At 60.5% G+C, this 17,876-nt stretch overlaps 1 protein-coding gene across 1 annotated transcript; it reads left to right on the top strand.

Annotated features, from left to right (window-relative positions):
• Positions 1 to 2,586: 2,586 nt before the first annotated feature.
• BTBD2 (BTB domain containing 2) lies at positions 2,587 to 16,745 on the top strand (the record flags this gene model as incomplete). Its single annotated transcript, XM_082072407.1, has 9 exons — positions 2,587 to 3,170; positions 7,206 to 7,325; positions 7,918 to 8,074; positions 8,774 to 8,879; positions 9,608 to 9,805; positions 12,161 to 12,353; positions 13,415 to 13,502; positions 14,482 to 14,628; positions 15,099 to 16,745. 9 exons carry the CDS (start codon positions 2,587 to 2,589, stop codon positions 15,258 to 15,260), a joined length of 1,755 nt encoding a protein of 584 aa, XP_081928533.1. The 3' UTR covers positions 15,261 to 16,745.
• Positions 16,746 to 17,876: the final 1,131 nt, after the last annotated feature.

The raw sequence follows: 17,876 nt of genomic DNA, 5'->3' as shown, positions 1-17,876 counted from the left end.
GCCACTTGAGACCGTTTCCTCTGCTCCTGGCGCTTGTTCCTGGGAGCAGAGCCCGACCCCCCTGGCTCCAAGCTCCTTTCAGGCAGCTCAGGGATCAGAAGGTCTCCCCTCAGCTCCTGTTCTCCAGCTGAGCCCCCGTCCCTCGGGCCGTTTCTCCAGGATGGCTCCGCTGGGCTCTGGGGGCAGGGAACGCTGCTGCAGAGACGCTGCAGCCCCAGCAGCTCCATCCCCACTGGCGCCGGGTGCTGTGCGGCTCCTGGTGACCCTCCCGGTAGCCAAAGGGCTGCGGGACCGCCCGCCCGGTGCCACCCTGCCCGGGTGAGGAGTGCCCAGCCCGCCGTGGCCCAGCGGGCACGCAGAGCAGACTTTAGCTCCCTCTAATGTTTATGGCCCGAATGAAGCATCCGAAAACCAAACAGGACTGAGCCGGGGCTGGGAAAACGCCCAGATTATCACATTTGTGAGTAAAAAAACTGTGGTACTGAAAAGCGTGGAAGGAGCTCGGCCAGCAAGGGGGTGCGGGTGTGTGATGTGCGCAGCAAATGGTGTGACAGACAGCAGGACGCAGCGCTTTTAAAACAGAATACACCTTTAACAGCTGGGTATTGTTAATACAAGAAAGATCTACCAGGACAGAGAGCCGTCCTGTAAGGGCTCCCGCTCGCTCCTGTGCGCGGAGCAGCTGCCGCAGGGGCGCCCACCGCCGGCAGAGCCGCGGCCACAGGCTGCCCAGACCCGTCCAGGTGACGTGTTAACAACACAGCTTTAAAAAGTGCAGCAGAAGCCCGCGGCACACAGGCAGCAGAAAAAGGTATTTGATAACATGATACAAAACCAGGTTGGAAGCTCTTGATCAAAATTAGCCGCGCAACGACGCTGCTGTGAGGTGGCTCAGCAGCGCCTGGCTCTGGTGGTTTATCCGGAGACCCCTGAGCAATCCAGGGCCTGGAAGCCCTGAATCAATACAAACAGCACGTCTGTGTGTATTACAGGAACTGTAACGCGAAGGTGCAGGCAGCAGAAGGGGCAGACAGGACATCGCACGGAACACGGCGAATCAAGGACCACGCGCTTGCCCGAGCGCGTGTGCACGCGTCTCCACGCGCCGAATGCTGATCAGGGGACAGATAACAGAGAAAGGGGGAATGCGATTACCCCGTGGAGAATAAATCACTTTAACGGTTCAGTTACTGAGATCACAGCAAGGCAGTGGCACGGCCTCTTCATTAAGCTTCTGCTTTTCGGAGTCCCCGGTGCCGGTTCGCACCTCCTGGGGCTGGTGAGGGCGCGGGGCTGGTGGCCGGTGTGCCCTCTGCGGCGGGCACGGCGGGGGTGCGGGGCTGGTGGCCGGTGTGCCCTCTGCGGCGGGCACGGCGGGGGTGCGGGGCTGGTGGCCGGTGTGCCCTCTGCGGCGGGCACGGCGGGGCGCGGGGCTGGTGGCCGGTGTGCCCTCTGCGGCGGGCACGGCGGGGCTGGTGGCCGGTGTGCCCTCTGCGGCGGGCACGGCGGGGGTGCGGGGCTGGTGGCCGGTGTGCCCTCTGCAGCGGGCACGGCGGGGACGCGGGGCTGGTGGCCGGTGTGCCCTCTGCGGCGGGCACGCGGGGGCAGCCCGTCCCCAGGGAGCTGCGGCTCCTGGCACACACGGGGTCACGTCCACGGCGGCTCCAGCACCGCCTGCTCCAGGCCTGGTGTCAGCCGGGCCGATTACCCCGAGGAATTGCTGGGCACCAAGGCCGCCGGTGTGCGGGGATGGCGGGGCCTGGGTCCCTCTTGCAGGACAGGCTGGGTTGTGAGGGCTGCAAGAGAGCCACCCTCGCGCCCTCCACCCCCCCGGCCCCTCTCCACACCCCCGGCCCCTCCGCGTCCCACCGCCCCCTCGCCGCTCGCCCCAGCACCAGCCCCGTCATTGCCGACCCGCACCCTCACATCCCTCACCCCTCCACAAACCCCAACCCGGCCCCCCGACCATCACCCTCCCCAGAATGATCCCCCCCATCCCAAAAACTGCCCCGAGGGACCACCCACCAAAACCTGCCCCTCAAGGATCGCTGCCCGTGCCCCCACATTGCTCCCCCGGGATTGCCCCTTTGTCCCCCAGAACCGCCTCTCGGGGACGGTCACCTCACCCCTCAGGGATCAGCCCCTCGTTCCTGAAGGCGAGGGTCGTCCCCTCACCCCCAAACTGCCCCCAGGGATCGTCCCCTCACCCCCAAACTGCCCCCAGGGATCGTCCCCTCACCCCCAAACTGCCCCCAGGGATCGTCCTCTCAGGGACAATCCTTCCAAACCGCCCCCAGGGATCGTCCCCTCACCCCCAAACTGCCCCTCGGGGATCGTCCCCTCACCCCCAAACTGCCCCTCGGGGATCGTCCTCTCATCCCCCAAACTGCCCCTCGGGGATCGTCCTCTCATCCCCCAAACTGCCCCCAGCCCCGCGCGCTGCCCCGGGAGCCCCGCCCTCGCCCCCCCCCCCTCGCAGGGCCCGTCCCTTGTCCCCCAGGCCCCCCCGCCGCCCGCCCCGCCCGCCCTCTGCTCTGCCCGCCCCGCGCTCCCTGCCCGGCCGGCGGCGGCGCCGCGCGGGGCCCCATGCGCCGCTGCTGCCCGGCCCTCTGCATCGCCCCCGGCACCCGCGGCCGCGGCGCCGCCGTCGCCATCGCCGCCCCGCTGCCGCTGCCGCTGCCGCTGCCGCCCGCCGCCGTGTCCCGCCCGCCGCTGCTGGTGCTGGTGCTGCTGCAGCGCCGCCCCGCGCCGCCCGCGGCCGCGCCTCCGCCGCACAAGATGGCGGCCGGTGGGAGCGGCGGGGGCCCCGGGGGCCTCTCCTCCTCCTGCCCGCAGCCGCCGCCGCCGCCGGGCAACGGGGCCGCGGCCGCCTGCCCCAGCGGCGCCTGCCCCAGCGGCGCGCCGCCGTCCCCGCCCGGCCTCACCTACAACCAGTGCGGCGCGGCCGGCCCGGCGGCGAGCGGCGGCGGCGCGGGGGGCCCGGCGGCGGCGGGGGCCGGGGGGGCGGGCGGCCCCGGCGGGGCGCTGCAGCGGGAGCCGGTCTATAACTGGCAGGCGACGAAGCCCACGGTGCAGGAGCGCTTCGCCTTCCTCTTCAACAACGAGGTGCTGAGCGACGTGCACTTCCTGGTGGGGAAGGGCCGCGGCTCGCAGCGCATCCCGGCGCACAGGTGGGAGCGGGCCCGGGGGCACCGCGCTGCCGGGGCCGGGGGCGGCCGGGCGGCCCGGGGGCGGCCGGGGCGGGGTGTCGGGTCCCGGGCCTCGGACAGGCCGTGGGCCGGGTGCGGGTTTGCCGGGGTGTCGGGGGTCCCCGCTGTGCCGGGATGCGCCGGCGCGGGGGCTGCGGGGTCTGTGCTTCGTGCGTCGCTCATGGAGGAGAAAGGGGGGTCGGGGAGCTGCACCCGCGGTTTGTCCGCCCTGGGGAGCGCGGGGGGACGCGCAGGCCCCAGCCAGGCCCGGCGCCGGGACGGACCGGGCGGCGGGGCCGGGGGCTCCGTGTGGGGGGTGCCTGACTGTGGCGTGGGGGGTGCCTGTGGCGTGGGGGGTTCCTGTGGCGTGGTCACTGTGGCGTGGGGGGTGCCTGTGGCGTGGGGGGTGCCTGTGGCGTGGGGGGTCCTGTGGCGTGGGGGGTGCCTGTGGCGTGGGGGGTGCCTGTGGCGTGGGGGGTGCCTGTGGCGTGGGGGGTGCCTGTGGCGTGGGGGGTGCCTGTGGCGTGGGGGTGCCTGTGGCGTGGGGGTGCCTGTGGCGTGGGGGGTGCCTGTGGTGTGGTCACTGTGGCGTGGGGGTGCCTGTGGCGTGGGGGACTCTGCCCGTTGCGTGGCCGGTCCCTGTCACCTCACGTCTCCCCCAGCCCTCGATGGATTTCGGGTTCTTGCGGTCACCCGGCCCAGCTCTGGGCTGTTGTCCCCGGGATGGGGTGACTGGGGTAGAACACCCAATCCCTGGGTTTTGCCCAGAGCCATCCTTGTTTTCTGTGGGCAGTCGGGGAGGGGTAGCGCCCGAGACTCTGCGACAGATACAGGGGCCGCTGAGAGCGCTGGGGATGGCAAGGAAGGAGCAATGATTTGAGAACCCAAATACTGCCACGTTTTCCTTTAAAAAGCCCTTTATTGACTCTTTTCTGAAGGCCTATATTTGGGGGAGGGTCATCCACCGCTATAAAACAAACCCCCGGTTCTAGAGGCGCTGCGCTGAGGAGGCGCGGGCCCGGGGAGCAGCCGGGGCTGGTGCTGGAGGCCGAGCTGCCATTTGAGAGCTGGAGCTGGAGCCGCCCGCTCGCCCTCGGGCTGGGAGTCGCCTCCACCTGGATGGTGGAAAACCCACGGGGCTGGGTGGCGTTCGGTGGCTTCGGTGAATCGCAGGTGGCCCTGGCAGCTGCGGCACGCCGGCGGCAAGAGCCTCGGGCCCCAGGACCAGAGCTGCCTCAGCCTGGCGGGGAGGGCTGACCGAATGGGGCTCGGCAAAGGGAGCCTCGCTCACGCAGCTCCGGACGGTCGCTTGTCTCACATGTGCTCGTGGTAGTTTCCCCTTCAGATTTCCCTTTTTCTCTCGCTTTCCAAGTGAAACACACTTGTTCTAGGCTGATATGAGCGTTTAGGGTGCTAGTTCTTTTATAATTCGAAGCTTAGTTAGTATTTGGGTAAGCTTGCTCCTGTCCCGAGAGCTGGGCTTGCTCGGTGGGGAGGGGCAATGTTCAGCCCAGAAATAAATGGAAAATAAATGAAGCTTAAAAAAAAAAATAGCCCCAAAGTGAAATGCTACTTAATTTCTCTGAAATCCATCTGGTGCTCTGGGTGGTAAAGATAGAATAGAGCATGTCATGCCATGACATCCCACTTACGGATTATATAGATTTTAGTAAACTTGCTTTATGATATTACAGCTGGGATATCCTGATGATTCATGAAGCACGGTGGTTATTTCAGAAACAGCTTAAAATAAATCCACCCAGACCCCTTCTGCGCTCAGTTCTCCCACAGCAGAAGATGTTTGGCGCTGGAATTGAGTCGCAAAGCAGCCACGAGTCTAATTCGAGAGGCACCGTGTTGCTTCGGCAACCAAGGGCAGATGCGCTCGGGGGGTCTGGAATAGCGCACGGTTAACAGGTATTTCCGCAGCTGGTGTGATTGTGTTAATTCTCAGACCAGGCCAGGTGTAAAGCGTGGCTGCGGTGCGTATCCTAAACGGGCTTTTGGGCCGTGGTGCCTCGAGGAGCGCTCTGCAGTGTCGTACTTTGGTATCCATGTGCCTGCTGGTGCGTTAGAAACTGCCGACGTGGGCAGCAAACCGGTCAGCGCAAAAACCCTGAGGGTCGCAGCCCTGCTCCCCGTTGGGGCTCCGCAGCAGGGGTCGTGTTAGCCATGGGTTGAGGTTGATGAATGATGTGTATGCTGAGCAACAGGGAGCGGAGCAGGGGTCGTGTTAGCCGTAGGTTCGGGTTGATAAACGACATGTATGCTGAGCGATCGCAGGTGAGGTCCCCGCGCGGTGAGGAGGATCCTGCAGTGATGTAGCTGTAGGTTCAGGTGTGTTTCTAAGAGCTTCAGCAGTTTGTATAAGGCCGTAGAAGCAGACGAGATATTTCGCATAGCAACCAAGAGCAACCGTTCATTTTGTGCGTGGAAGGTTGATTGAAGGTGTGTCTATCCAAGCGTCTGTCCTGCCAAGCATCCGCAGCCTCGAGATCAGACATTTTGCACCTTCAGGAAGCTCCAGACCCTGCAGAAGTTGCTTTTGTGCCCTGGAGCAACCTCGGTCTCCGCGCGGTGAGCTCGGTGAGCTCGTCCCCTGTTGCTGCCGAGCCAGCCGTGAAGAGGACGGAATGGCCTGAGGTTATTTGTGCGGCGGCTGGAAGCGCGGGCCGGGCCGGCCGCCTGGGCTCCGCAGCGCTGGCGCGGGTTGAGCCGGCCGCCTGGGCTCCGCAGCGCTGGCGCGGCCGAGCCGGCCGCCTGGGCTCCGCAGCGCTGGCGCGGGTTGAGCCGGCCGCCTGGGCTCCGCAGCGCTGGCGCGGCCGAGCCGGCCGCCTGGGCTCCGCAGCGCTGGCGCGGCCGGGCCGAGGCCTCGGTCAGCCCAGCAGCACGAGAGAAGCTCTTTTGTGTTCTGTCTGTTGCCAGACCCTCTTCACGGAGCACAACAGCAAGATTAGAAACATCTAAACTTCCCCAGCCAGGCGCTGTGCGGGTGCGGTAATTAAACTTGTTAATTGGCCAGAAAACATGACCCAAAAGGGACCAGAACAAGCGTGTGGCGCTGCCCCCCGTGTTCTCCAGCCTGGGGACAGTCTGGGCAGGTTTTTGGCTGCTGCTGCCAGGTTTCTCCTCTGGTCTCATCCTGCCTTTCCTCGGGTGCGGATTAGCCCGTAGCACCCGCAGCATCGTGCGCCGGGTGTCCCACCGCTCACGTTCTGGGGTTGCACATGAAGAGCTGCTCCTGGGGGTTCTAGAGCCCCCCTCCCGCTGGTTTCGCCCGCTGTCTCTGCTCCTCGCGGGGGAGGACGCGGCCAGCAAACCGTCATCGTTCGGTAGCCGCTGGCCACCTGCGGTTCCACCGAGCTCCAGGCACCGCGCGCTGCTCTGCGCCCGTGTCGGCTCCTCTGGAATAGAGATGTTGTAAGATCTCTGCGCAGCGGAGCAGCCGGAGCAGGGAGATGCTGTGCAGCGGTGGGGTAGTCGTGGTTCTGGAGTGGTTTGTCTTATTATCGGTGTACCAGAGTGCCTAGAAAGGGAGCGGGGATGTTGGGTATCAAACTAGGTGCTGCGTAGTGACGAGTTTTCCTTAAGTTTTCAGTACATGACGGTGGGGAATTGCACCAAGGCTTGGGCTCTGTTTGCTGGGAGAACTTGAATTCTTTAACTTCACTGTTTCTTGGCTTTTCAGCCTCCCAGGTCGTGCCCAGGCTCCCGAGAGGGCTCTGCAGAGAGCCGTGTGTGCTCTGTTCCGCAGGGCACGCAGCCTGGGAGCCGTTGCTGCGGTGGGTGCTGGGACAGGGCTCACGAGAGCAGCGCTCGCAACGCCGGCGTTTTCGCGGTGAAGGAGCAGAAAGCCCGACGCTCCCTTCTGTTGCAAAACGTTGCTTTAACACGGGAAGGATTTGCTGTCCCTGGGGGTGCCCTTGGGGAACAGCAACAGCCTGGGGATTTTTTTTAAGAGAATGAATATGGTTTAACGCAGGTTTTTCTTTTGCTCGTTGTTTTGTTTGCCGTCAGGTTCGTGCTGGCCGTGGGCAGCGCGGTCTTCGATGCCATGTTCAATGGGGGGATGGCCACCACCTCGACAGAGATCGAGCTGCCCGACGTGGAGCCCGCGGCCTTCCTCGCTCTGCTCAAGTAAGCGGCTTCTGACGCTCCCTGTAGCCCCAAGAGCACATCGGTTGTGGAGGATATTTTAATGACAGCAGTGAACCGTTTTGCAGAGTGGAGATCGTTTCGTTTCTAAATAAAACGCCTTTTTGTTGATCTGTTCAAGGGCGTTTAAATGCTGGTGTTAAATCACTCTGCTCCTGGGGAGATGTCTGGTGGGGCTGCTGCACAGAGATGTCCGACTGCCTCCGTGTCTGCTTTGGCCATAGTGAGATGAGTGTGCCCGCCTGCCGCTGGTCGGCAGCGCGGGCAGAGCTGAGCCGCGTGGCTCCAAATTCTGTACGTACGTGGTTACGTGTAGTTACACCACGCAGACGCGGCAGTGGGGCAGTTCTGGTCAGCAGGTGGAATGAGTGCACGTGCTGACTCTTGTAGTTCTGTCGATACGCACCCGTTCTCGTTCATCGTTACTGGTGTGAAAACCTCATCTCTCCAGTACAGGAGGCAGGGCCAGGGTGATGGGCAGAAGTACAAACATGGGTTTTTATGAATTTCAAGGGTTTTTACCCCATGATCTTATTGACTGCACCAGAGCAATGTCTTGTTTGCGTGTTTTCAGATTTCTTTATTCAGACGAAGTGCAGATTGGACCAGAGACTGTTATGACAACGCTTTACACAGCTAAAAAATATGCAGTTCCAGCCCTTGAAGCCCATTGTGTGGAGTTCCTCAAAAAAAACCTCCGAGCAGACAACGCGTTCATGCTGCTAACACAGGTGAGCCTGCAGTCATTTGTGTTGGGTCCCTCGAGCGAGGTCCATCGCAATAACAAACTGGAGGTTTTCTGAGTGTTACAGAGATTCTGAGCAGCTTCCCAAGCTGCGTGCGAGCTTTGTGTGGAATAGTAACCTCGTTTGGAGGGGGTTCTTTAAGGTAACTAGATTAGAGTAGCTGTTTCTTTGCAAAACATGCAAAAGCACTAAGCAGGTCGCGTACCCTGCGGGTTGTGCGCATCTCTGGGACTCGAGCTAAGGCGTTATTGCTAATACATGAGATCCGCGCGACGGTTCTTACAGAGCAAACTGGCTCTGCGTGTTCCTAGAGTGAGCAGGCCCGGAGTCATTGGACAGAACTTTCTTCTAAATATAGAAATTATGTAATAAAAACTACCCCTGCTCAGTGGACATAGACAGTATGGTGCGAGAAAGCTCTATAACCACGTTCGCTGGTGTGACGGTGAAACAAAGATGCGCCTGAAGACACAGGATGAGACCAGGGCTGGTGCCCGGTGCGGATTGTTGCCGTGTTTCTTGCCCCGCTTGCCGGCCTGTGCAGGCGGGTGCAGCGCAGCGGGGTCGGGGCGCGCTCGGGCGCGGTGTTGCTAACGGAGATGGGCTCTGGGAAAGAAGGGGGGGTCTTCATTTAGTGTAAACTTCAAATACCTTTTGTATTCGTGACTGCTGCTTCATTGCTAGGCAAGGCTTTTCGATGAGCCTCAGCTGGCCAGCCTGTGCCTGGAGAACATCGACAAGAACACGTCGGACGCCATCAACGCGGAGGGGTTCACGGACATCGACCTGGGTGAGCCGCTTCCCCTCCTCCCTCTCCTGCTTTGTAGCAGGGTTGTCACAGGGTAACATTTGGCTTTGCTGCTCTGGACGAGCCGTTGCACGAACAGTCTCTGGCGTGAGCAGAGAGCTCGCTCGCTGAAGTACTCTGGAATCTGCTTATTTGGTGCAACTTGATTTTTCTGGGCACGCCACAAAGCCCGTTTCCTCTGTTGCTGTTGGCAGGTTTGGGGTGGGTGTAACTTGCCGTTGTGCAGTTGGCATTATTCACCGGCCATCAGATTCTGCAGTTAAAAAGGTGTTGCGTTTTTGGAAGCAAGAACTGGCTGTTTTAATTATCGTACGCAGTTTCCAAACTTGCTGTCTGCAGTCAGTAACCATTCACATTCAGACTTCAGCCTTCTTCTCGTGAGCCGGGCCGCGGAGGTAAGGCACGGGTGACCTTCTGGCTGTCACGCTGCCTGCTCCATCCAAATTTGACATCAAGTAGGTCGCAATTCATCCTATTGCACTTCCATTAACGTGCCAATTAAATGGGCACCGTTTGCTGCTCCAGTGAGTTATTTCCTTATGGAATACGCAGATTTATCTTCCTCAGCGGCTGCAGGCGGCACTTTTGGGAGGTGCTGTTTTTAAAACTGCTTCTCGTTTAGTTGGCTGCACATAGGGCACTGCTGGGCAGGTAAGATGGGGTGATCTGGGGTAGCGCCTGAACGTGTCCGTGTCCGTCGTGCCTTGCAGACACCCTGGTGGCGGTGCTGGAGAGGGACACGCTGGGGATCCGGGAGGTTCGCTTGTTTAACGCGGTGGTTCGCTGGTCGGAGGCCGAGTGTCAACGGCAGCAGCTTCAGGTGATTCCAGAGAACAAGCGGAAAGTTCTGGGCAAAGCGCTTTCTCTTATCCGCTTCCCGTTGATGACTATTGAGGAGTTTGCAGCAGGTAACTGAACACAAGGCGTTTCTGCAACCCTGCTCTTTGCTTTCTCTGAACTGCAGAGAACCAAGTACATGAAAATGGGTTTTCTCTGTGTATGCTATAGTAATTGAACTTTGAGGCTATCCCCCATTCCCACTGATCTGAACATCTGCTCTATAAATGTCGTTGCCATCTCTTGCTGAGCGCTGGAGACTACGGGCTGCAGCAGGCGGGAGCCGGCGGGACCGTAGCTGGTGGTTCGTGCTCCGGTGTGTTTGGGTGGCGGTTTCCTCACCCCGCTCGGAGCACAGACCGGCCCGGGGCTCACGCTTTCGGTCTGACCGCTCCGAGCGTTTAAACCGCACAGAGCTAACGGAGCTGCGAAGAATCGGTGCTGGTTGCTCCCAGAGAGCGGGGCTGGGCCTCCCGTCCTCCACGTGTGCCGCCTCTGACCCAGCGCTGCCGTTGGCCCTTCAGAGCACGGCCCCAAGCCAGACAATCTTCCAGAATCTTCTTTGAGCTGAAGGGTTGGTGTTTAGTCTGTGTCTCAAAGCATTTTTCAAGTTGACGTTAAGATTTTGATCGATGTATTTGTGTAAGTCATTTACCAGCTTTGACTCAAGATTTTTTTGAGTTTTGCCTTCGTTGCCTGTTGTCTTTGAGTTCCTGCGCGGTGACTCTCCAGGCATTAAGCTGGCAATCAGCTTAAAGAGGTTTTGTGCTGGAAGACACCCTGGAGCCCTTTTCAAACTCACGCTTGTTCTAGGCTGCAGTTCTGTGTACAAAGCAGCAAACCCAGGCACTGACACCATTTCCTTTGCAAATCGCTTCTCAAGGCAGAGAAGGGGTCAGCGTATCGACAGCCAGCGTTGTACACACTTCAAGATGAAGGAGTAAATCTGTGCTTGAAATGTGGTACCCGCTTTCTGTTTCTTTCAACCCTTCCTTCAGATCTTGGGTGCCCCCATCTCACGGGGATGGACCTTGAGCCTAAAAGCTGAACAGAAGCCCCGAGGCTGAGGGGCTGCACCCTCAGCTGCTCTTAAACACGGGGCTGTCTTGGAGCTGCCTTGGCTTTGTGCTTTTCCTGAGTGACTCTGGGGCTGATTTTTGCAGTGAGTTTGTTGTCTGATCGGGGATCAAACACGGAGTTGTGTGTGAAGATGTTTTAACTGGCAATCGTGTCACTCCCTCCCCTTAGAGCAAGTAATTTGAGAATCGAATTCCAGCAACTCAGGATAAGTTCAGACATGATCAATGACGACTGATTTTGCTGAGCAAAGTATCCATGAGCTTATTTATCTGTTAGCAGTCAGCTTCCCTAAATTCTTCCACATCTGCGTATTGCAGCCGCGGACCACCCTGTGTCTGCAGAACGTGGCGCTGAGTTTAACCAGCTAACGTGCTTTTGGACCGACACGCAGCTCGGCGTTCGCTTCCCGCATCAAAGAGCGCTCCATGCCAGTGTCCTGCAGCGCCAAGGGTCTCGTTTCTGCAGCACCTCTTGCGGAGGCGCAGGGCAGCGCTGGGCTCTCACGCCTGGGTTCTTATCCAGTTCCGCTTTTCAAAAGTATTCCAAGTAGTTTCCAGAACTTCAGTTTAGCATCACTTTGGAAAAACTATTGAGTTACCGGGGAAAAAAAGATGAGAATGTGTTTCAACTCTGCTGGAAATTGCTGGTGTTTTTCCCTTGGGTCTGTAATAAAGGTTTTAAAGAAAATCAGATAAAAAGCACAAGCAAAGTAAACAAAAGCCCAAAACCAAACAAACCAAAGCAGGGGTTAAATGCCCAAGAGGAGAGGGGAATCAAAGCACCTGAACCACCTTTGTCTGCACAGAAAAACACTCCTGTATTTTCTAAGTTGAGGGTAACCAGGCTGCGTACAGGGCTGTGCGCCCGTTTCCGTCCGGGGTTTGAGCTCCTGACCCACCAGTGAGATCACAGGACAGTTTGTGCTGAAGGACCTTCCCAGCCCCCCAGTGCCCCTGCCATGACAGGGACATTCAGATCTGCCCCAGTGCCCCCACCATGACAGGGACATCGTCACCAGCTCAGGGTGCTCAGACCCCGTCCAGCCTGGCCTGGGGTGTCTCAGGGATGGTTCATCCACCACCTCTCTGGGAACCTGGGCCAGGCTCTCACCACCCTCAGGACAACAATTTAATCCTCATGTCCAGCCTGAATCTCCCTCCTTTAGTTTAAACCATCACCCCTTGTCCTGTCACAACAGGCCCTGCTCAGAGGTCTGTCCCATCGTTCTTTACTGGTGTCACACGGGTTTGACCCACTCTTAGCTGCAAGTTTGCTTCCCATGCAACGCGAAGAGCTCCCCGTGCTGACTGAGCTGTGCTGACGCTGTGGTTTTGTCCCGTGCGCAGGCCCCGCGCAGTCGGGCATCCTGACGGACCGCGAGGTGGTCAGCCTGTTCCTGCACTTCACGGTGAACCCGAAGCCGCGGGTGGAGTTCATCGACCGGCCGCGGTGCTGCCTGCGCGGGAAGGAGTGCAGCATCAGCCGCTTCCAGCAGGTGGAGAGCCGCTGGGGCTACAGCGGGACTAGTGACAGGATAAGGTCAGCTCCTCTGCTCATTCTGCTGCCGCTAGATTCGTGTTTGCTGAGCTTTGAGCCTCCTCTAGACCTATACCCGCGAGGTTACGTGCCGGACCCTGATTTCCACCGTAGAAACCCTCCTGTGAACCCCGTTGGGCAAAAGCATCGCCCGGTGCGCTGATGCACACATGCACCTGCAGGCTGCCCACTGGCTTGTGTGGTGGCGAAGGTTTCCAGCCATGGGGCCCCACAGCACCGGCCTTTTGGGGATAATTCCCGTCCCTTCACGCGGCTTCTGCGGCCGCGCGGCGAGTGGAGCGAGCTGGGGGCGTCCCCGCTGCCCGGGCCTGCGACCGCCCGCGCGCCGGCTCGGCCCCCGCGCCGAAACCCCTGCATCCTGCCTTGGAGGGAGGGATTAGAACAGAACGCTGGCTGCGTTGCTTTTCTGCTGGTGTCTGGTGTGTTCAGGCCTGAGCTCGCAGAGAAACAGCAAAGCCCGGTTGCGGTGACGGGAGCGCGGAGGCGCGGGGGCAGGTGGGGCGCGCGAGCTTGGGGGCCCCGCGGTCAGAGCAGACGGGGGCGCGGGAAGGCCCTGGGTGTTTCCGGATCCCGTCCGTGGAAGCGGGACTCGCTTTCATATAGTTCTTGAAAATTCTTGAGCCTCTTCCGGGGCGGGTCTCGCGCACCGAGAGCTGCGGGTGGCTGCGCGGGGCCGTCCCTTTCAGGTCGTAGCTGGAAGCAAACGCTGCTCTCGATGTAACGCTCAGGGGCCTTTCGGAGCTCGCGTTTGACTCGCACCCTCGAGACGCGTTCTGAGCCCAGGCCCTGCGGTTTCCGCGGTGGGATCGTGCAGCTTTGTGTCTTACATGAGCAAAGTTATTGCCCTTTAGGACAGTCAAAGATTTCAGCTTGCAAGTAATTTCTGTAAAGGATTTCAGTTATTAGTAGGAGTCGCGCTTAAAGCTGTGATATGTTGGATTAAATCGTGGGTATAAAATTGAAGTGAGTGAAGATGTTTGTGTGTCGTCCATGTACTAAACCAGCACAGGAGCTGCTCTGACTTTCCTGATCTGTCCCTGCAGGTTCTCAGTAAACAAAAGGATATTTGTAGTTGGGTTTGGATTATACGGATCCATACATGGGCCAACGGATTACCAAGTAAATATACAGGTAATTCTCTCTATTACGTTAAAAATATTTGCTGCTGTAGGGACTAACTTACACTTTTTGGTAAATATACAACAGAATCTTGGGGGGAAGGGACCGTGTGTGTTTGTGGACGGGTGGTTGGCAGATGTGGCGAGGGCAGATGGGGCGCTGCGGATAAGGGGATTATTGCTCTCGGTTTTACGCAGCGTCCCGCTGCCCACGTCACCGCCGGCTCCCGGCCCGCGGCCCTGAGGATCAAACGCAGCTCTGGGATGCGCGGGGCGGCCGCTCCGCCGCCGTTCCCGCAGCGTCCTGCGCGCCGAGCTGGACAAACGCCGCGAGCAGCCGGATTCCGCGTGGGCGGGGAGGAAGGGGTTGCTGTGTCTGTGCCGTGCGTGGCCACTGTCCCGGCTGACGGGACCAGAAGGCTGGTGACACAGCTGCCGGAAGCCCCTGGTGACCGTTGCAGACTGAGGTGCTTTGTGGAAATGGCGTGTACGCGAGGCTGCTCTGGGTCACTTGGGGAGACCCATCCCCAGGAAAGCGACCGGCACAGCTCGGCTGGCGGGGTGAGCGCGGTCTGCGGGCTCCCGGAGCTGCCAGCGTCCTCTGAGCTCTTGGAGGAGAAAGGCAAGTGAAGGTGTGAGCTCGGAACATCAGCCCGCAGTCCTCTGGTCTGGGCCCCTCGCGCCAGGAAAGAGCTTGAGGTGCTGAGCGAGTGGAGACGAGGGAACGGAGCTGGTGAGGGGCTGGAGCACAAGGGTGATGGGACCTGGGGGTTCAGCTGGAGAACAGGAGCTGAGGGAGACCTTCTGATCTCTGAACTGCCTGAAAGGAGCTTGGAGCCAGGGGGGTCGGGCTCTGCTCCCCAGGAACAAGCACCAGGAGCAGAGGAAACGGCTGCAAATCGTCCTGGCCAAGCTGCCGTGTCCCGGCTCAGCCCGCCCGGGACCCTCCTGCCGCGGGGCGGCGCTCAGCTCACCCAACACGTGTCTTCCAGATCATCCACACGGACAGTAACACGGTCCTGGGGCAGAACGACACCGGCTTCAGCTGCGACGGCTCATCGAACACCTTCCGGGTCATGTTCAAGGAGCCCGTTGAGATTTTGCCCAACGTGAACTACACGGCGTGCGCTACTCTGAAGGTACCGGGCTGGGCTGGGCTGCGACGGTGGCGGCCGCTGTGCCGTCCCGGTGGTGCAACGGGGATTCCACTCTGCGTTTTCGAGGCCGGTAGCGGAATCGGGAGGGTTTGCTCTGCGGTCCTTCCCCTGCTGGTGCCGTGTGCCCGTTCACCACCAGCCTTCAGGGTTGGTTTTAACTTGCCTTGCGAGCGTACAGCAATTAACAGGCTGCGTTAATGATGAAGGGATGGCGTTGTTTTTTTGGTGTATACAGATAAGCTGCCGGTTCCGCCGGCGCGTAACGCAGAGCCTGCGTGCTGCTGGGGTGGTTGATTGAACTGTGGAGGTCTGGTTAAATGTGACGTGCAGTCGTGATAGAAACGAGACCTTTGCTCACGATGCTGGAGGCGCGAGGAGCCGGGGGGCGCGGGGCCCCCGCGCGGGGCCGCGGTCCCGTCCTGACCCCTTCTCGTCTCCCGTGGCCGCCGCAGGGTCCCGACTCGCACTACGGAACCAAAGGACTGCGCAAAGTCATCCACGAGTCGCCAACGACGGGCGCCAAAACCTGCTTCACGTTCTGTTACGCGGCCGGGAACAACAACGGCACGTCGGTGGAGGACGGACAGATCCCAGAGATCATCTTCTACACATAGTGAGCTGCGCCGGACTCTCCGTCCTCGTCCCCGTCACCTTCCCAACTAAATCTCTGGCTGAGTTGACCACGCCGATGGGAGCCGCACTAGCCAAAGGTCTCAGTAAAATCATTTCAAAGCTCATGTTCTGCCTTGTGCTAGTGATTCTGCTGCTGTCACATGCCAGACTAACTGGTGTCCCAGTCCCGTGTGTAGGTTGTCTGTGGCTTAGTCATTTTCACTTTTACTGATTAATCCTATCTAACAACATGCAATTTTTTTTGGACTGTAATGGATGTAGATGCATTTCCACCAGTCAGAAGCATGGAAACAAGTGGCTCTGGTTGTGGTTTGACTTGCTGGGAGGAGATAAACCTGCACAAAGACACAGTCGGGGCTGCGTGGCCCGTCCTGCTGCTCCAGCCCAGGGCCAGCCCGGCCCGGCCCCTCGCGGCCCCACGGGAAGGGGCCTTTTCCCCGGCTGCGCTGTCCCCGCTGCGGGGAGCTCGGAGCCGGAGCCGCCGTTGGTGCGTCCTCGTTGCCCAGTGGCCGCGGGCCCGGCCGCTGTCCCCGCCGCCGCCTTCCTGCCCGGCTCCGCGGGCTCCGCGGTGTGTTTTGGGGGGTCCGGGACAGCCCGTGCTCGGCAGCAGGCGCCCCGCTGGTCGTTATTGTGCTGATGAGCCCTTCCCAGATGGCGCTGGGGTTTGCCAGCTGCAGCACTTGCCCCGTTCCTGTGTGTCGCTGCTGGTTTCACGCACGTCTCGATGCGTTTTCTCTGCGTTTCCTGCATCGTGAAGCCCCGTGCGAAGTAGGAAGAGGTTTGAGGTGCGACCGCCTGTTACCCAAAGCGCAGCAGATGGACGAGGATTCATGAAACAGTTCAAGAAAAACGTTGAAGGTTTTGTGTTCGCACGAGCCGCCTGTTGGGGCAGGCACGGGAGACGCAGCATCCCCAGATCCCGCCTGCGGGGCTGTCGAGCTCCGTTATCTCGAAGACGCCTCTTTGCCCCCGTTCGGGGCCGGTTCCTGTTCCCGCAGCGGCTGCGACTCGAGGGGACGGGGCGGCTTGTGCTGCCCCCCCAGCCTCCCGCTGGTAACCCCGGGATTCCTCCTCCTCCTCCTCTGCAGAGGAAGCTGCGATTAAAACACCGGAGCCTTCCACGTCCGCGTGGGACTCGCTGGCCGGGAGGTGCCGACGTTTCCCTCCGCGAGCGGAGCCGCCGTGACTCGCCGCGCAGTTGTCACCGCGCTGGGCCGCTGGACGTCGGCGCCTGGTGGTCCCTCGCTGGCTGGGGACACGACCCGTCTGTGCCGGTGCGTCCTCACCAGCGCCGCCAGGACACCCCGCGCCCCAACCAGGAGCTACTCCCCATGCCCATAGTGTGTCGCGTTCTCTAGGAAGACGTTGTAAGATGTGTATATTGTAAACCTGCTTCAAGGTCGGATGTTTTTAATATGGCCAGTACTAAAGAAAAACAATAGATTAAAAACAAAATGATGGGTCCACGATGTAGTTCTGGAAGCCGCCTGTGCCACGCGAAGTGCTGTGAGCGGGTTGGCAGCCGGGGCGGGTGGCGCTCGGGGCGGACGCGGCTGCGCCGCTGCCCCTTCCCGGGGGCTGTGGGAGCCTCACTGCGCCCATCCCGGGGCGTCTGCGCCGGGCCCGGCGCCTGGGGCTGCAGCCGTGGCAACCGCGGAGATGATGGGAGTGCGGCAGAGGCAAAGTCTGCGCTTGGCCGGAAGGAGCCGGGCCGGGGCAGCCCGGGCTCAGGCGGCTCCTCGGGCTCTTCCCTGGAAACGTCTGGGTTTCTGTGGTTTCATTAACGCGGTTACAGCCCCTCCTGCCCTTCCCGCAGACCAGGAGGGGAAGGAGCCAACCCCTGAGCTACACCGGAGCAACTTCTGTTCTTACGGCTTTGATGCAGTTGGATGCGATTCTGGCTTTGTAGATAGATGAATGTAATTCATTGTTGGACATGCCTGTTCCCAAGAGTCTGAGACGTTCTGTTGTACCGCGTCACCTCCCGCGCAGAGCTGGCCCGGCAACCCCAGCGCTATACGATGAATGTATCTGACGCTCTCGTTCGTGTTCACACTCTGCTTTTGGCCAGCTTTGTCATCTGTAAATAGGATCAATAAAGACATTCGGGTTGTACGGAAGTTGCCTCGTGATTTGGAGCGAGCTGGCGCTGGCTGCACGGGGAACAGCCCGGGGGCCTCGGCTTCTCCCTCCGTGTGCGTGGGAGGGAGGAGATCCCGGCCGGGGAGCCCCGAGTGTCCGGGGAACCCCAGGTGTCAGGGAACAGTCAGGACGGAGCCCGTGCACCTCGCGGAGGGGGTGGAATGGGTGTTACCTTGTGTGTGCTGGATTTAGCCCTTCGTTTTGTGACTGAATTTAACCGGGACTGGCGGTTTCTGATCCTCAGCCTTGTCCCTCTGCTCTTGCCCCTCGTACCCGTCAGCGCCGCCCTCGCGGGGGCACAAGGACGTGCGGGGGCTGGATCGCGGAATCGTTTTGGTTGGAAAAGACCCTCGAGCTCATCGAGCCCAACCGTTCCGCTGCCCCGGCCCTGCCCCGTGTCCCCAGAACCCGCCGGCCGGGAGCGCGAACCCCGTCCAGAACACCCTGCGCCCCCA

The sequence above is a fragment of the Streptopelia decaocto genome (assembly GCF_964273445.1).
Source record: "Streptopelia decaocto genome assembly, chromosome: 24".
NCBI lineage: Eukaryota > Metazoa > Chordata > Aves > Columbiformes > Columbidae > Streptopelia > Streptopelia decaocto.
Note: the sequence above shows the minus strand (reverse complement) of the source record. Positions and strands in the feature narration are given on the sequence as shown.